Source organism: Schistocerca americana, chromosome 2, assembly GCF_021461395.2.
Source record: "Schistocerca americana isolate TAMUIC-IGC-003095 chromosome 2, iqSchAmer2.1, whole genome shotgun sequence".
NCBI lineage: Eukaryota > Metazoa > Arthropoda > Insecta > Orthoptera > Acrididae > Schistocerca > Schistocerca americana.
In genome coordinates this window covers 473,487,069-473,507,603 of record NC_060120.1, presented here as the reverse complement: position 1 = coordinate 473,507,603, position 20,535 = coordinate 473,487,069, and the positions used below count along the sequence as shown (strand labels likewise).

General features: G+C 38.0%; 1 protein-coding gene across 1 annotated transcript in view; it reads left to right on the top strand.

The window, feature by feature from the left end:
• The window catches only part of LOC124595268 (DNA topoisomerase 3-alpha), a 181,940-nt gene that overhangs the window by 27,858 nt on the left and 133,547 nt on the right, over positions 1 to 20,535 (top strand). The window contains exon 5 of the mRNA XM_047133942.1: positions 2,541 to 2,711. Within this exon, the coding sequence (XP_046989898.1) occupies positions 2,541 to 2,711 (171 nt within the window). The remainder of the gene's footprint in view (positions 1 to 2,540; positions 2,712 to 20,535) is intronic.

Genomic DNA, 20,535 nt, shown 5'->3' with positions numbered 1-20,535 from the left:
TCCTCACAAAAGTTACGACATGTTGAGCAAAGCTTTTGTCCAGGTTTTATGCTAGTATTTTTTGTCAGTAATTGTTTAGAAAGATCCAAGCCTACACTTCTCAACGATTTTTGATGGGCTTTTTGTGTTTTTTTTAGTGGGTCTACACATGTTGTTTGACACTTTTCAAAAACATTTAAAAAGTAGTAGCTGTGGTGTGAACATATATTCTTAAATTCACACAGATTAATTCCAGATCGTAAGTGGATCAAATCTTTTTCTTCCTCACTCAATTCTGATACCGGTTGTAACTTTTTTGAAGGTGTGTAGGTTGTTTGGAAACAGTCAGATTTTTTAAATAACCCTACACTACAGGTTTGAATATCTGACATACTGATTTCACTTTTGGTCAGATTACTGTTCTGGTTACTTTTGTAGGATATTGTAAAAGAATCTCTGTAAACTAAGCAACAGTACTTACTGAGAGTTCGAATAAACTTAATAAAGTACTATCCAAGCACTATTTAACACTGTAATAATTTTTTGCTTCAAAACACAGGAGTAACAATACAAAATCCAAGTGTACATTGTTACTCCAAGAAGACAAAAACTTATTTTCGGTGTCTAAGTCACTTGGCATTTTTTAAAAATTAGATAACTATTAAACAGATTAAAAAGCCAACATAATTTTTCTTTTATCTAATAGCCTATACAATTAAGAGTATTTTAAAACAAATTTGAGCTTTCTATCAGGTCTGAGACTCTAGATATTGCAGTTTTTGTAAAACTAAACATCCGTTAGCTAAAAAAAATAAAAAACTTATAAATTTTTTTTCATTTGGAAGAATTTAATATATCTTTGTGGTAATTTTTTTTAACATTTAGATATAATACACAAACTTATTCCAAAATTTCATACTGATATCTTGAGTATTCTTTAATATACAATTTTTTTTAGTTGTGAGGACACGTTTAAGTTATAATTTCCGGCTGCTGAAACAAAGCCAAATCTAAAAACTTTAAAAATTTATTTAAAAAAAACTATAAGAGATAGAGCAAAAAAATTTTACAAGTGCTTTCAGGATGATAAAAGAAGTAATTGTACCAAGTTTCATCAAAATCTGACATGGTTGGTGTCAAGGCCTGGGTGACTTGACATGGAATGACCTATTAGGTTGTGGCTCTGACAAAGTCAAACATTCTGCTGTAACAGTATCAACAAACTGGTCTCTCATTGAGAGAAAAGTGTTCATCACCTCCTTAGACTTTGAAGAATAAAGAATGAGAATGCCAGTAATGTTTGTTTTATTTAACGAACTTTAGGTGTTTTCACATAAAAAAATGGAGACATTACTTTTCAGCATGCCCTTAAACCACCATACGGTATATCAAACAAAATTTGTCACTAAAGAGGGAATTTATTGATAGGGAGGATGCAGCACATTATCTTGGGTGGTGACTCGTCGACAGTTGTAGAAGTAACTTCAGACATATCTCAGAGAAGTGTGTTTGGATCATCGCTGCTCATGTTCTTTGTTAATAACCTCAGACTTTTTGCATATGGTCCAGCTAACTGTAATGAACTACTGTCTGAATTAAGCTACAAAAATATTGTCAGATTCTGATGAAATGTCAAAATGGTGCCTTGATTGTAACTTACTCTAAATATTCAGAAATGTAAAATTATGCACTTCACAAAATGTGAGAACATGATAATTTATGACTAAAATATCAGTAAGTCATAATCAAAATCAGTAAATTCATAAAAATATCTGGATGTAACAATTTTAAAAGTACCTGGGTGTGACAGTTTGAGGGGAAATAAAATTGAATGTTCACACACACTCATCAGCGGTAAAACATTTGATAGACTTCAGTCCCTTGGCAGCGCACTTGCACAGTGCAATCAGTCTACAAAGAAGACTGCTTACAAAACATTTGTGCATCCCCCCTTAGAATATTGCTTAAGTCTGTGGGTTCTATACTAAATAAATCTAATTGGGGATATTGACATATAAAAAGAAAGTAAGAATGAATGGTGACAGGTCCGCTTGACTCACAGGAGAGTCTCATGGGAATGCTGGCTGTCCCAGCTTGAAGAGAGATGCCAGACAAAAGTCTGCTTACAAAGTTTCATGAGCCAGTATTTAGTGAGGAATCCAAGCAAATTGTTGCTTTATGGAAAATGTTTTATATAATCTCAAAAATAAAAAAAAAACTAGTAGAGCTAAACCAGACACATTATCACATTTTGCTGTTTCGATAACAGACTGGAATATTTTACACTACTGGTCATAATAGTTGTTTAATTCTGTTTGTATTCTGGCAAGATATTGTAATCCAATGTATTACCAGTTCCTTGTCTTTGCTTACTCATGTTATTGTTGTGGGAAGAGGAAAACAGGACATAGAAAATAACAAGACTCTTTCCTTTCCCACTTACCCAGTGGCTGAGCCCGCAGTCTAGCTTGAACTGAAATAATGAAGTTCTGGTTTCTGTATTGGTTTACATGAATCCTCACCTCATCCCTCAAATTTCATCTGTATATCTCTTCTTATAGGTGCTGCGTTTACTCGGTTCCAAACGCTTCGACTGCAGAAGGTTTTTCCTGAAAAACTCAGTGATTCATTGATCAGTTATGGAAGCTGTCAGTTCCCAACTCTTGGATTTGTAGTTGAGAGATACAAGGCTGTTGACAGTTTTGTCCCTGAACTCTTCTGGAAAATTTCTGGTAAGTGATTTTTGTTGCTTAGTTGTTGTTATTTCTTCATTGCTAAGATTATTTTCATATATTGACAATCTGTATTGGTTTAATGGTGAGTGATTTTTGTTGTAATTATTGTGACAGGGATTTTGTTTATTTTGAAACTAATTGCATGCTAACTAAAGAAATCAGTAATATGAACTTATTAAAAAAAACTTATGTACGAAAACAATTTTTAAACAGTGGTAATGTTGTTGTCGTGCATAGTATTATTAAATTGTTACTAAATAGTTGTGGTTTTACTCTAAGGAAACTAATAATATTTTCACCACATTCAATCTGCAATTTATCCACAGCTCGTGATCTAGCGGCTAGTGTTGCTGCCTCTGGATCACGGGGTCCTGGGGACTGGGTGTTTGTGTTCGTCCTCATCATTTCGTGATCATCATCATTCATGATAGTGTCTAAATTGGATTGCGTAAAACAACTGGACAGTGTAAAAATTGGGACTTTGTATGGGCGCTGATGACCGTCCAATTGAGTGCTGCACGAACCAAACATCATCATCATCAATCTGCAATTTAATTTGAATTATTTGCTTAAGTACCATTTGCACAGAAGAAAAACTGCTTTATAACTGAAGCAACATATAAATTAACAATGACCAAAAAAACTCATTTCTCAAATAACGTTCATCTTTACATTTCTCTTGTTGAGAACATTTTCTGATTGACTTTTCTATTTACATTTTCACTCTTCTTGTTGAGAACATTTTGTGGTTGATTGTCCCATTTTGCACTCTGTATTTTGACAATTGACTCTGTTGTATTCATCAGGTGCTCCGCCAGCCAGTCCAGGCAGTGAACACGCACAAGACTACTACTCAGAGCACACAAAGGAGACAGCTAGCTCACTCATAAAGTGGTTGTTCATAAAATAGGATTGTCAACTTGATTACAAACCCTAAAGCAGACTATCAGTCAGTTGTGCCAAGAAAACTTCAGAAACTTCATGTACAAAAATCTTTGTACCAGTAATATTGATTTTACTTCAGTTAATTTTTTTTTTTTTCAATGAATACATTTGTAATCCAACATTATACATTTTAAAATTGTACTTTCTCCTTGGACCCACCTGTGTTAGTATCTTATACCTCTTTGCTGTATTGATGATCTCAACATTTGGAGAAAAAAAAACACTATATTTGCCACTTGTTTTTCTAATGTTTGTTATTTATATGTTTTTATCATTGTTGGTTACATTATCATTTTCTTTTTCGAGGTGTTTTTTATACCTGTACTCATTTATGTAGCTCAGTTATCGTTCTTCTGGCTTTGTCAGCACTTTCCGCTGTTGTCTTTTTCACTGGTGGATGCAATAGTATAGTTCTTTTTAACAGACTGCTAAGACAGCCACAGTCTTATTATTCCTCATGCAATTTTAGTTTGTTCATAATGATTTCCCCACATGTATGCATTCTTTAATAAAGATATAATAGTAACACACTAACTTATACCCATCTTTTTGCTAAGTTATTGAAGTTTAACTTGTACATCAATACTGTCATCTTATTTATTACAACAGATTCCTCAATGTACTCTTGTGTTGCCATTGAGCTTTCACAGTACAGTTGGAAACTACATTTAGATTTATAACAAATAGATATGTTAGTAATCTTCAAATATTTTTAAATGTTTGGAGCTTATTTTGTCTCAAGCTCAAGAAGCAGGTTTCTTCTATTTATTTGTATGTGACACTTTTTTAAATAATGTGTAGGGAGCTAAAAATGTAGCATATATTTTCAGCAAAATTTAATTTTTTTTTAAAAGGTCAGACATACAAAATGAAAAGGTTGTTGCTACGTGTACCTAAAGACAATGCCTCACTACTTTTAAATAACTTTATAACTTTTTGATGATTGGGGAGCTTTCTGACTGGAATGTTTGCTTTTGCAAAAACTTGAACAATTTGTTTCTGTAGTGGTCTTTGCTTGTATTCTTCTTTTGGCTCTGTTTCTTTCAACAAATGATTGTTTCTGTTGTGAAACTGCAGCATTATCCTGCCAGTGTATTTAGTGCTTCACTGATTTAGGGTGTTTCTTGTCACTACTTTTTCCCCACCAATTTCATATTTACAAATGTGCAGAATATTAATTTTTTTCTTTTGTGGGCATTCAACCCACACTTGACAACATTAGAGATGGAACCAACAAGGTATTGAGCATAGAAGCAGAACCAAAAATAACTCTTATTTGTATGTAAGGTGAAAAATTTCATCATGGTCGAAATATGTTTAAAGGTATTGTTTTTTTGTCACTATAGTGCACAGTGTGGACACTATAAGCAGGCAGTTGGCCACTAATGTAACAAACTAGAATTATGGCTGCCAGAGGGGTGTGAAGCAGTGGAGCCCCAGCTCCTCCTTGCAGGTCAGCATCTGACACCCATATTCTGCATTTCTGGGAAAGTCACGGGGATCGCTGATCTCCTCTGGTGTTGTGAGGCTCATAATCGAACTACATGATGGGCCAGGATCAATCTCTTCACTCATTTCAAAATAAGAGTAAAAACAATGAGCAATGCTTAACACAAAGCATTCTCTAACAGCTACTGCACAACTGCTTGCTGAAATTGGCAGTGTAGTAAACGAGGTAGTCCAGGCCCGACCTCTAACGGTACTCAACACAACCGCAATTCAGAACACTTGCTCCCTAAAAACTGCCACATTAAAAAGACATCTGCATTATAACAGTTTAACTGGCAGGCAGATGTACATGTTTCTTTGTTGTAAGATGATAGGTCCCATGGCTGTGTACTATATACAATGCATTATGTGGTGTGTATCTTAAACAGACCATCCAACCACCCATAATTGGTGTGGCAACAGTGCTTTGAGCACACTGATACCCTGTTGCATTCATGCACATTTTATTTTACAGATACGTTCTAATACACATTATCTTTCAAAACTGACTTTTGCCAACGATGTGCTATACCAGTAATTGAAAACAGATTACATGCTTGATAGTTGTATGCACAAAATAAAGCTATTTCAAATTACTTCTGATGAAATAGTTCATCTGGATACACTTAGCTGTGAAATAGCATCTATTAGGTAATGTTGCCTTTTTACATTTTCAGGCAGACTTCCCATCTGTATTTGCATTTATTACAAAATGCAAATTTTTCATGTCCCTAAATGTGTAATAATACTGATAAGAGTAGTAAAAGGCAACACATCCTTAAGGTTTGTAGGCTACTTATATCTTTGTGCTGTCTGTGTGGTGCTTTCTTGCAAATGCTGTTATTCTGTACACAGTTAATGTTAGGTGGGGGGGGGGGGGGGGAAGGCGAAGAGAGAGTGAGAGAGAGAGAGAGAGAGAGAGAGAGAGAGAGAGAGTGTGTGTGTGTGTGTGTGTGTGTGTGTGTGAGAGAGAGAGAGAGAGAGAGAGAGAGGGAGGGAGAGAGAGAGAGAGAGCACATGAGAGCACATGCATGCAATACGTGTGTGTATGCACATACTTTCTTTGTTATGTACTTTATATGTAAGATGATGGTATTGTAGTAATATCTTATTACGAAAATGCCACCTGCGAAGACATTTTTACACGCTCAAAGCTGTTAATAGACTGTGTTAGGTGCTCAAATTATGCAAAAGTGTTGGAACATTGGTAAATATGGTGAATTAACACTGTTTATCCACGTGTTAATTTTGATATTTAAGGTATTTCTTTGGCTTAACATATGTTTTATTATTAGTTCATCTTAAAATCAGAAATTTAGAAGTTGGTAAAACAAAAAAAGCCTTATTCATCAGATTAATTCACTTAGATTTATATGATGACCACCATTTTTAGCCACATATATTATTTGTTTTGGCTGTAATTAATGTGTTTGTACTTAACAATGCAGGAAAAGATAGATTGCTACTTACTATGAAGATGACGCATTAAGTTGCAGATAGGCACAATTAAAAGACACTTACACATTAGCTTTCGGCCACAGCCTTCATCACAGCATTCACACAAGCAGGCACACCTGATGCATACATGACCGCCAACACTCTCAGCTTTAACAAGAATGCATTTGTCACGTAGTATGGAAGCAGCAGTCTCGGAGGGGGGGGGGGGGGGGGGGGGGCAAGTGGAAGGCATAGCAATGTACAGGCTAGGGAAGAGAAGAGCACTGTTGTTCTGGCAGAGTGCACAGGGACTAGACTTCCAACAGAGTGTCGGGAGGTTGTGGGGCAGGGAGCTGGGGAAAACGGGGTGAAAAAGTAGCGGAGCTGGGAAAGATGAACAGGCACATTGGCAGAGGATGGAAGACGAGACTGGGGAGGAGGTGATAGGACAGAGGGGCTGAAAACTGTTGGGTGGAGGGTGTGGGGTGCGGGCTTTCAATAAATGATGAAATGAAATGATGTTGGTGTGGCCCTCAACTACGTACCCTCAGTTTTGGCTGGTTTCATTGTCTAGGGGCTGGGATACGCAGTTGCCACATTAAAGGCCAAATACTGCTGAGTCTACGGTATATGATAAGAATACACACATGAATCGAATGGTCGAAGGATTCTACCACTTGGCAGTTGTGAGTTATGAATGTAACATATAAATTTATAAATGAAAGATTGCAATTAAATAAAATCTGCAGGTACTATCTTAACGACTTAAATGATGAGTACGATAGTAGAAGTACTTTTGAGAATGCGGTATATTTCTGCAAAACACTTAAATTGGTGTCGATGGTCCATCAATTAAATAAAATATAAGCTGAATAACAGGGAAACAATAGATTCCTACTGCACGTAATTAGTTGTGATCAACAACATAGCTCGCGAGATATTCACTTCTAAATGTACACTACGTCTTCACTGTAGAAACTTCAGAAATCTCACAAGTTCACAAGTCCGCACTCCGAAGTATTTCTATCTCTTGTGATCATGCACAAACCGCTCCACACTCCAAGTCTCTCTTGCGACCGTGTGTCTGTACCGTCCTGGCACTTCCCATCCCATATTGTCCAGCACTCCTCACCCGAACTCACTTCCATCCAGTCTCCCCATTCACGAGCACTGTGATTGGCTACAGCGCTCGCGCCATGTCTTCATGCCAACGCACCCACACAAACATAATGAAACACATTCGAAGTATTGGATTTACATTTAAATAACTTGAAATTGTATATATATTCCTACAGCTGGACCATAAACACGCTCTAACACACATTATTAGATACATAAACAAATTAAACAAACATATATCAAAGGAATAGAACAAAAGGTAGGCCAGTAGCTTAATGTCTCTGTGCTTTCTATAACACAGTAAATATTTAACCAATTTCTTCATGAATGCTACATATCGGATATAAACAAAGACCTAGATGAATAAATATATTTATAAGCATGCTGCTACTGTTTTTTCTTGTAACTGTGCACTACTTATGGCCTGACGCGATCGATAGTAATTGGCCACTTTGACCTCCAATAACTCGTGTACTATTTAAGTTACAAGCCTGTAATTCATACCAATTATCGTTTACACTAATAGCTTTTTAAAGACATGTAGTTTGACGAAATAGGATGAACCATTTAGATTTTGGAAATTCGCTGCTGGGTGTTACTTGTATAATTTATTGTCGGATACTAAACTTTAAACTAATAAATATATTGAAAATCTGATTACACCACCAGAATTGTTGTGGAAATAATGGTAATGTACATGTTTCTTTTTGAGGTATCACAATTCATTTGGCTACTATTAATTTCTATATGAACTGTGAAATATCTGCCATTAAGGTTTCACAAAATCTGCCATCTTTGACCCTCCCGACACACAGCGTCACCAAGGAATTCCCAGCCACATGCTCGATGGACCACGTGCTCCAGCCATTGTAAGGCACCACGCGGGTGCTAATGAGCTCGGCCCTGCTGCACAGCCTGAGCGGTGGCTGCCAACTCTTAACTTAGAATATTTCCAGGTCACCGCAACTTGCCCGTTACCTCACAGGGGACAGTATGTTGCCGTAGGTTGAGGCCAGGATGATTACGAGAACAGAGAATATGTTGTAAGGATAACTACCATCTGCGCAGTTCAGAAAAGCTGGTGGTTGAGGGTAGGATCCAGATGTCTTAGATAGTGAAACAGCCATTCATATCACTCACATTATGTTTAGTTGCTTGTTGTGCCACAGGGCCACAGTTTGACAGCGGCTGTTCACCCTGGTGGACATCTGGTATAGTCATACCAATATAAAAACCTGTGCATTGATTGCAGTAGAGCTGGTATATGACATGATTGCTTTCACAGGTGGACCAGCCTCCGATGGGGTAGAATAAGCCTGTGACAGGGCTGGAATAGGATGAGCTGGGTGGATAGATTGCGCAGGTTATGCTTCTTGGTCTTCCACAGGGATATGATCCTTGTGACGAGGTGTTGGGATTGGGAGAGGCTTAGGGTGGCGAGCACCAACCAGGAGTAAGTGAATCTAAAGTAGTAAGTTACTAAGAGAGAAGGAAATCTGTGACTTCCAGTGTATAGTACTTAACTAAAGGAGTAAATTACTCCAGGAGTAAATTTTTCATTTACTTCCAAAGTAAGTTTTTTTTACTTCATTGCTGATGGAGAGAACCATTGAAGAGTACACTACTACATTAGCAACATAAGGAGGAAATAAGACCAAAATTTACTCTTAGGCAGTAGTAGGAGTAAAGTAAGAGAGTATGGTGCAATCTTTGAGTTGTGGGTTTTTAAGTGTCGAATTCTATGGATTACCTGGACTATGAAGAATATATGGAGATGGAGGAAGAGGTGAACAACCCAAGAATGAGGGTTGTAATAGAGAGAAGAGACCCATTTGTGATGTATAGCGACAGTGATTTCAAAGAGCGGTATGGATTTCGTAAGAAGTCTTTTGAGTTGCTGCTTGGTATGCTGGTTACTGCAGCATAGTTCTGACAGAAACCGTGCTTTGTCTCTTAGGCTGCAACTCCTTTGTGGACTGCGAATTTTTTGCACAGGTAATTATCAAATCGTAGCAGGGGATCTCATTAATATCCATTGTACTATGCTGGAAGAGCTTTCAACAGTATGTTATAGTGACCATGCTACAGGGCTAAGAAAATATATCAAGGAGCAAAAGGGAATTCTATCAAACTGGTGGATTCTCAAATGTCATAGGGCCCATAGATTGTGTACATATACCCATACTTTGTCCTACTGGAGCACAAGCAGAATTATACAGTAATCACAAGAATTTCCTTTCTATCAATACAAAAATCATCTGTGTTGCCAATATAAAAATCTTGAGCATGGTAAGCCATTGGCCGGGAACCATGCACAATGCACGCATATGGGACAATAGTAGAGTTGCTGCAGAATTTGAAAATGGACAGTATGATGGGTTGCTTGTTGGAGATGGTGGATATGCTCTCTCCAAACATCTTATGTCGCCTGTGTTCCATGCCCATACAGGAGCTGAACAGTGCTACTATGGAGCCCATATTGCTACCAAATGTGTAATAGAGTGAGCATTGGTGTTTGGCACAAATGTTTCCAAATTCTCTCTAAAACAATGTGATTTAAACCAAACAAATTTGGGAATGTTATTGTGGCTGCTGCAATTCTGCACAACTTTGGAATAGAAGCTAGAAATATGTTTCACCCTGATGCTGTGGAGTGAATGACACTGAAAGATGTGCATTTCAGCCAGAAGCAGGTGCTGCAGGCCAAGCTGTCAAAACCTCTGTTATACTTAATTATTTTAATTAAACTTGTACTTAATTTGCTAGTAAAATTATAAGTTAGTGTATAGACTTTTTCTTCTTAAATGAATAAATAAGCCACCTGCTTGTCACTGCTGCAGTGAAAAGTGACTCATTTTATTTATGTGTAATTTAATAGTTATGTTTTTTTTTAGGGGATTAACATTCTCATTTTATTTCTTAACTGAGTTTACAAAGTCATGTGATGTTTCAGTTATTTAAAAAAAAATTATTTTAAAATATTGCAAATTCAGATAAATATTAGAATGTGGTATTAACAAAAATTAGTACCGATCCTGAAATGATAAACACAAATATTATGCCATAAAAAAAGAAGAACATATTAACCATTAGAAAAAAATATCAAGGAAATAAAATATGTTTTATACATATGAATATGTTCTTATTCATTCATAAAAACCCAAATTTCTCGAGTACATTGGCTGAAGAACGGGAACCTGAAGTTTTCTGCATTACGTTGTTGAACCTATTTGTAATTTCCATTTTAAGGTGATGCTCTTTTTTCATGATTTCTCTTTGTCTTTCTGTTAATAACATTTTTGCATTGTATTCCTCTCATATTAAATACATTTTTAGGAATGAAGCTCGTCTGCTTTCTTCAACAACTCTTAATTCTTCACTACAACCACACGCTCTCTCCCTCTTTTGCTGGGCGCTTCTTCTGATAAGCTCCCACCAGAGAATGCAGGCCAAGGTTAATGACTATGGGATAAAGTTCCACTTTCAGCAGTTTCATTGCTGCCTTCAGAACAGTTATCGTCATCAAAGTTGCTTGAAAGTATCACATTATCTTCAGATGTGTCATTGTCGTTAACTCCAGCTATCCCTTCGAAAACTTGTGCGATCATATCAACAACCTTTGGCTTATAACATCGGTCTTTGTCTCACCTACTCCATTGCCAGTTTGAAATTGTTCTCAATTACATTTAGCTTTCATTTTCTTTGCTTTTGCTTTCATGTCCTTCTAGATTACTTTAAGCTGCTCTTGTGATGTTTGTGTTAGAGCTTCTGCATTGTATTTAACTTGCATTTTTCCCAAAGCATTCTTTTTCCGTTTTAGCATGTTGACAGCATGCTTCTTAGATTCAATAGTAGTTATGTACTTTTTCAATATTCCAGCAAACTGCCCTTTTTCATTTTATGGTATGTTTTTTGAGTGTTTCTTGGCTACCTCCATATTGCTGTGAGCTCGTATCTCAAACTGGCACTTAAATTAATACATGTCACTGACCAACAATGGACATTGGTAACAGTAAACGACGGGGTTATCAGTAGATTCATCCATTAATAACACATTTCTTTTTTGTAATATACATTTAGATTTTTCAATTTTAGTATTCAATTTAATAATACTTTCTAGCTTCTAAAATTATAGCAATGAACATAAATTATGCAAAAGGCAATGCAATAATGTTTGCTGACAATCAATCTTTTCTGAGAGGGGACGTAATGCATGGTCCAGCAGTGTGCAGAAAAGGCTTACTTCTTTAGTAAAAAGGCATTGCTACTTAAGTGCCCCTATCTGTGCTGGAGATTTGTTTGTATACCTTCACTTCAAATGAGTAGTAGTATGGTAACACACTGTCCCCACGCCCTCCAAGCAACAGTTTCCACCCCTCCATCGTATTTATAACAGAATAACCGTTTGACATAATAAGTTACATTTGATGCCGTTACGCAGGTTAGTGTTACTAGTTTTTTTTTAAAGACCACTTACATTAGTAAACTTCAATGTGTGCCCCCTTGGTAGCTCGGAGAATGTCGTGGCGGTATTCCAGTTCCTGCCAGGTGTTTTGTAACATGTGTTCTGTCACAGTACCCACAGCAGCTTGTATCGTAGCCTTCAGTTCGTCAACTTCAGAAACTGGTGTGACGAAGACTCTGTCCTTGATATAGCCCCAGAAAAAAAAAGTCAAGGGGCATAATGTGCAGGATGGCCAGGGTGTTGGACCATTCCTTCCAATCCACTGATCCAGACATTACTCCCCTCTCCAGACATTACACCCCTTGACTTTTTTTTATGAGTCTGTATCAAGGACAGAGTCTTCGTCACACCAGTTGCTGATGTTGACAAACTGAAGGCTAGGATACAAACTGCTGTGGGTACTGTGACAGAACACATGTTACGAAACACCTGGCGGGAACTGGAATACTGCCTCGACATTCTCTGAGCTACCAACGGAGCATACGTTGAGGTTTACTAACGTAAGTGGTCTTAAAAAAAAAACTAGTAACACTAACCTATGTAACGGCATCAAATGTAGTTTATTATGTCAAATGGTTATGCTGTTATAATTTTATAATCAGGGCAAGACTTCGTGCTCACCCTGTACTATGATGTTTCTAACTCAAGTCGTCTTTAAGAAATACAGAATTTTCTGATGTGCAATGACAAGGAGGACTTCTTTGTGTCTGAGGATTTTCAGGCAGAGTGTGTTGATGCTGATTCCCAAGATGAGGTGGAAGAACATGAAGGTGATTCGGTAACGGTAGATGATGATGAGGACTGATGAATGTGAAGGGGTGAGAGGGAGGGGGGGGGGGGCCATTGCAAGGGATCTCATATCATCGGGCATCTCATTGGAGTTGTAAGAAGTGCAAAGAACATGTAAACTGCAGTTGAATATTGAAATAATTTGTTTGCTGATGACATCCTTGCTTTGATTGTAACAGGTACACAAATCAATATACTCACAGTACCAAAGATTGTTTCTCCAGAGAGATGGACATCTGTTCTACAGATCGCATTGAACTATGGGCTTTCATTGCCTTATTGCACCTAGCAGGAGTGTATAGTGGGAATCATCTAAGTTTGGTGGAACTCTGAAGGACCAAAAGTAGTGGTGTTGAATAATTCAGTCTTGTGATGAATCTGAAACAGCTTAAGACCTTGATACATTGCCGTCACTTTGGTGTCTGAACGACTGGATCCCAACAGAAATGATTAGAATGCCTTGCTCTGACTTGTGACATGTTTGAAAAGTTCATGGAAAATTGCCAGAAGAGCTATTGCTTTGTACATAATGTTACAGTTGGTGAAATGTTTCCAGGTTTTTGTAATAGATGTGTTTTCAGCAGTACATACCTTCAAAAATAAGCAAATATGGATTAAAATATTTTGCACTTGTTGATTCTGCGCATTAATAATACTACCTGAGATTGATATTGATGATATGCACAGTATATTGAGGAAGACTGCAGAGCTGTAACAATATCGACACTCCTTCAATATATTGTTCAGTCTAAGGGTGGTATTGAGCAATACACGTCAGTTCCTGCTGAGACCAAGAGAAATTCTGTTTGCTCCTAAGGAATGTATGCATAGAAATAGAAAAGGTAAATGATAGAAAATTGAAAGTAGACCAGGAGATGTATAGGAGAGCACAGTGTTGTGTTTTGAAGAAATGAAGTTCCAAATTGATCAGCACGTAGCATTTCTCAGAACTGGCAGATAAGACCAGCACAGCTGTCCAGGGAGTGTATACATTTATTTATCTTGCATCAATTGTCATAATGTAAGTTATCAGTCAGCATAATTGTTTTATTTGTTATAGTAGGTAAATTATAAATTGCACTTGTGTAATTTTTAATTGGTTGCTTTCAATTAAAATGTTTGCAAAAAGCTTCTCGAACTTGTTTCGCCCATTTTGCATAATTTCTGCTTACTTTTTGCAAGCCAAGCAACTCAATCGCGACACCCATCTGTATAATCAAGCTTCCACAAGTTTTTTCTGAAGGCAGTGTTGTAACTGATGCCTCCCAGACATAAATATTGTGCCATTCTTGGCCTTGCACTAATGTGCAGCAAATTGACAGAATATTGTTGTGTTAATAATACTGAGTGCTTGATGTTGTATGTGGGTGGTATCATCCCTAGGTTATTTACTTTATAAATTAACTGGAGAAACTACAGAGTGCGTTCCATAAGTAATGCAACCAGTTTTTTTCTGATGCAGCAGTACACCATAGCGTGTCGTAACCAGCTGGGCGAAGTGGAGGGGGGTGTTAGCTTCAAAACGCTCTTTGTCTCATTCGGTTGCGAGCTGCTGGAGAGTCAGGATGTGCGTTTCCGTCGACCCCGTTTTGAGTTTATGTAACACGGCACAATGGATCATTCTGTAGAGCAACAGTATGCTATCAAATTTTGCATTAAACTTGCGAAGTCCACCATGAAACATTTCCATTACTTCAGCATGCCTGTGGGACTGATAGTTTGTCCAAATCACAAGTTTTCTGATTGCACAAGTCGTTCATAGAGGGCCGAGAGGAGATCACCGATGAACATCGCAGTGGATGGCCATCAACTGCACGAGTCGACAAAAATGTGACGCGTGTGCGCAATTGTTTGAACTCTGACAGAAGGTTGAGCCTTCAATTGATACCACAAACTCTAAACATTTCAAAAACACCATTTTCCGCATTGTGACCGAAGATTTGAACATGAGGAAGGTGTGTGCCAAATTCGTCCCAAAAGTGTCGACCAACGAACACAAGCACATGCGAGTGCTTCGGTGCCAAGAAATGTTGGAAATGTGTGAAAATTATCCTCATTTTTTAAATTCAGGTATCACTGGTGATGAGTCGTGGATTTTTGAGTATTACCCTGAGACAAAAAGGCAGAGTTCAGAGTGGCACACTCCATCGTCGCCCCGCCCCAAGAAGGCACGCGTGAGCAAGTCCAGGATCAAAACCATGCTCATTGTCTTCTTTGTCATCAGAGGCATTGTCCACCATGAATTTGTACCTACCAGGACTACAGTGAACTCAGCTTTCTACTTGGAAGTGGTCAAAAGACTGAAAAGGAGGGTCTTGCATTGCTGAAGCGACATCAAGGACACAGAAAGTTCATCACGACAATACGCCGAGTCACAACTTCATTGTCAACGAGTTCCTGGCCAGGACCAAGACCCCATTGGTTCCCCAGCCTCCCTACAGTCCTGACCTGGCTCCCACTGACTTTTTTTTGTTTCCTGGGTTAAAAGGAGCCATGAAAGGAAAACATTGAGACACGATTGCAAGCATCTTGGTGCATGTTACATCAGCTGTAAAGGACATTCTGGAAAAGGCATTCAAAGATGCCTTCCAGGCATGGAAACACCGCCTCCAGAAGTGTATCGATGCAAGAGTGTGCTATTTTGAAAATTTTTGATAATTTGTACGAATATATTCAACAAAAGATTTTTTATGAATTTGGTCGCATTACTTATGGAACAACGAAAGCAAAACGAGGATAATGGAATGTAGTCGAATTAAGTCGGGTGATGCTGAGGGAATTAGATTAGGAAATGAGACACTTAAAGTAGTAAAGGAGTTTCGCTATTTGGGGAGCAAAATAACTGATGATGGTCGAAGTAGAGAGGATATAAAATGTAGACTGGCAATGGCAAGGAAAGCGTTTCTGAAGAAGAGAAATTTGTTAACATCGAGTATAGATTTAAGTGTCAGGAGTGTAGCCATGTATGGAAGTGGAACATTGACAATAAATAGTTTGGACAAGAAGAGAATAGAAGCTTTCGAAATGTGGTGCTACAGAAGAATGTTGAAGATTAGATGGGTAGATCACATAACTAATGAGGAAGTATTGAATAGGATTGGGGAGAAGAGGAGTTTGTAGCACAACTTGACCAGAAGAAGGGATCGGTTGGTAGGACATGTTCTGAGGCATCAAGGGATCACCAATTTAGTATTGGAGGGCATTGTGGAAGGTAAAAATCATAGAGGGAGACCAAGAGATGAATACACTAAGCAGATTCAGAAGGATGTAGGTTGCAGTAGGTACTGGGAGATGACGAAGCTTGCACAGGATAGAGTAGCATGGAGAGCTGCATCAAACCAGTCTCAGGACTGAAGACCACAACAACAAAAACACTTATGGAACGCATCTTATACGTAGAAGAATGTACATAAAAATGTTGACCCTTCACTTGTTTCATGAAGAAGAAGTTGAATAACATTGCAACCCAGTGTAGCCTGCAAAATTGTATGAAAAGATTTCTCTCTGTTGCAAATCAAGAGATATTGCTACCTCTCCCTTATCACCTGGACTACAGAAATCAGTCACAGAAGGATGTCATACCAAGAATGTAAAAAAAAAAAAAAAAAAAAATCACCATGTGATCTGCCTGTTCTGTTTCTATGCATCACCATGGAAAGCACTGAATACGTTGAAGGCATTAAAATTGATAATCTAAGATAACGGGCGATTTCCTAATTAGTGCCTGGCTGACGCATTCGCTTGAACTCAAGAGTCCCAGAGTTGCGCCTGATGGAGGATTAAAAAGTAAATGAATAGTCTGTGATACAGTAACAGTGTACTGTTTAGAAATTTAGTACCAGCAGAAAAAAAGCAGAGAGCCCTCAATAGATATCAAAGTTAATGAACTTACTGATACCATCATGGCTCTTTACTTACAGCAGATACGCCACATGTACAATTTGAGTAAGAAAAGGTTTCTTTTTCATGTTATGTGAAATAGTGAACAATAGTGATACTGCTTACAGATCTTTTAAGTAATATTGAAATCAGAATGTGACAAAGAATATGAAACATGCTGTAACGGGGTAAAAAAATATGTATGCAATGCCAAAATCAGTCATGTTTTTTCCATTGTTTGCAGAGGTAAGCCATACAATTATGTGGACAAAGCTTCATAGTCTTGATGTTGGAAAGATAAAACCAAAAACTATTTTATATTTTTCTGGTGATGAACTCAATGATTTTTTTCGGCACCAACTAGCTGTTATGCTGCAATAAACTGTAACTTGCCTGAATTCCCAGACAATATATCTATCAGACACACACTTTCCACTTAGAAAATGTTACCAGTAAACACAACAAAAAACAAACTATAATTGTACTATCAGCATAACACAGTAAAATTTTTTGCAAGTGGTATGCTACTAGTCATGACCAATTGCTAAAGTGTACATAATGGAAACAAAGCACAGTTCAACCTATCTCTCATCTGTATAACCTTAAGTCATCTTGTGATTACTATCCAATCAGCACTTCACTCTTGTTGTCCAAAACTGTGGAATATATGGTTCATGATAAACTGACTTAGTACTTAGGCACATTCAGCTTGTCTGATAATTATCTGTCTTATTTTCATTAATAGCATAGCACAAACACTGCAATAATCAAGATAATTGATGAACTGAATAATGCCATAGACAGTTGTGATACACGAGTGTATCATAATTGACTTACCGCTCTCAGAAATCCGAGACCTAAATTCTGCAGGAAGTAAACTGGATTGGTATGGCAGTTGGTTAAGTACAGATTGCAGTGTTTCTAGAAAGTATTTTCACCCTATGGGCAGAGTGTGTGCAAAGTTAAAAGTTCCTGGGGGTTAAAACTTTGTGCTGAATCGGGACATGAAATTGGAATCTTTGCCTTCCACTTGCAAGTGTTCTTCCAACTGAAGTATCAAAACATGACTCAAGACCTACCCTCATACCCCTTTTCTGTGAGTAGTTCTCTCCTAACTTCCTGTCTCTACAGAAGTTCTTCTTCATAGCTTTTGGGACAGGCATTTTTATAGGAAGTGATACTGGAGCAAAGAGGCTTAACCACAGCCTAGGAGATTATTTCCAGAACGAATTATTATTGTGCAGCAGAGTGTGAGCTGATTTGAAACTTCCTGGCAGATTAAAACTGTTTGCTGGGACTCGAACTTGGGACCTTTGCTTTTAGTGGACTAGTGATCTACTGACTGGGCTATCAAAGCACGACTCATGACCCAAGATACTTGTGGAAGTAGGTGGTGGTGTTTTTTTGTGAGGTAGGGGTGGGGGAGTCGTCATGAGCCAGGCTAGGATAACTCAGTCGGTAGACTTCTTGCCTGTGAAAGGCAAATGTCCCAGGTTCGAGTTCCAGTCTGACACACTGTTTTAATTTGCCAGAAGTTTCAGACAGCAATGTGTTTTTTTTTACAGTAATGCAAATGTGAAGCAAGTATAATGAATTCCACAGGGTCCCCTTAATATGAGGGAGGACAGAAAGTAATGCACAATAATTTTTTTCTCTCCCGGTATTGCAGCTTTGATGCTGAAATTTCATGACAATATTGTTTGAAATTTGTGCTGCAGAAGGTATTTTGTGTATTTTAGCAAGCAGCTCTAGTGAGACTAGCCTGAACTACAAACAAACATGGCGCACAGCTTGTGAAGTGCAGTGAAGTGTTGTTCCATATTTGTGGGCCAAGGGAAATTCACAGGAGACATACCTGGTGTGTTTGGGGACGACAGTGTGGACTGTAGCAATGTCTCCAAGTGATGTGCACTCTTCAAAGAGGGCCATGTGAACCTTAGTGATTCACCATGCCCTGGGTGGCCGGTAACAGCTGCAACCCCGTAGAATGTCAGAGCCATTGAGGCAGTAATTTTGAATGACTTGCTGCAACTACAAACCTTATTGCAGCAGTTCAAAATTTCCTATGGTACAGTGTGCGGTATCATTTATGACACATTGGAATTTTGTAAAATTAGTGCTTGTTGGTTGCCTAAGAACCTGACAGACAATCAGAAGGGCCATCGCATTACGCTGCAGAAGGGCACAAATTTCTGAAGAGAATTGTCACTTGTGATGAGTTGTGAGCATACCAATACATGTCCAAAACCAAGCAGGCCTCCATTGTGGAAACATGCGGGTCCCCAGAATAGCAAATTCAGAGTGACTCAGTCTGCTAGGAAAGTGCTTGTCGTGACAGTGTCTTGGGATATACAAGGTATGTTATTGGTGGGCTTTTCTGAACACGGGACCACTGTGAAAGCTGCAGCCTACATTCTTGGTTACATTGCATCATGTCCTTTGTGACAAATGCCACAACAATGATGCTGATGGTGCCAAACTTCTTCATGACAATGCTCGCCCCAGTTGCTGCTCCTATCTGTGAAAAAAATCATCAGATTTGGGTGGGAGGTGGTCCAGAATTCACCATACAGTCCAAACCTTGCAACATTGGACTTCCATCTGTTTGGTCCCATGAAGAAATTCCTGGTCAGCCTATGCTTTGTGACAGATGAGGAAGTGAAATCAGCAGTCTGCAGATGGCTAAACTCCAACCAAAAGGACTTCTACAAAAGAAATGTATTGAAACTGGCAGCACGATGGGAGAAATGAGTTGAGAATGTTGGTGACTGTGTAGAAAAGTAGATAAAATATTTAAGTTCACTTGTGATATATTACCTTTTAAACTTTTTTGTAATGAAATTTTTGTACATTACTTTCTGATCTTCCCTCATAACATGTCATTGATATTGCCCTCCCATAAATACCACTTTATGTCAGTGTCTTCAAGCTTTATGTAAGTGATAGAGTTGAAGATAACAATAATGCCATTGGCTTCATGAGTGACAACCTGTCATCAGTTCTGATAGGCACAACCCTGTCCTAAAACCAAATGTAAAGAAGTTCCAAGTAATAATAGTGTCTCATCCAAGGTTAATTGGTCCTTAATTCGTATTATTGTAGACCAGGTGTGGCGGCGCGGTTACAGCACCTACCTGTGATCTCATCGCAGCAGATCGCCGGTAGGAAAGCCGAGCAGAAACCTACCATTCTGTGACTCACACCAGGCTTCATACAACTTAACTATTCAAAAAATCAAGAAAAGGTCTTAATTTTGAACGAAAGATGGAAATACTGGCAAAACTCCAGTATATTCTGAAGCTGTGAATTATGCGTTCACTGCCAAGCCTGTGCTAATCCTATTGCAGTTATACACAAAAGACCAATAGAAAACCATTATTCTCCCATGTTAGTCCATGCTTTTCATGACTAACCAATCAACAAATAACACACTTTCGAACTGCCCTTTTGCCCGAGGTAAATATTTAACATTCTGATATTATTTTTTGTTTTTTTTTAGTTTAATCAGCAAGATCAAATCTACTAGAAAATTTTTTCAAGAACTTATTTCCTTTAGAAGACTTAATGGGTTTTCTCAGCAAAAAACTAGTTGCTATTGAAAACAAAACTAAAACTTTTTCTTTACTTTAACTCAACTGGAAAAAATTTAAATGTTTCGGCTTTCTATACATTCTTTAAATTTATTGGAAACAAATTGCA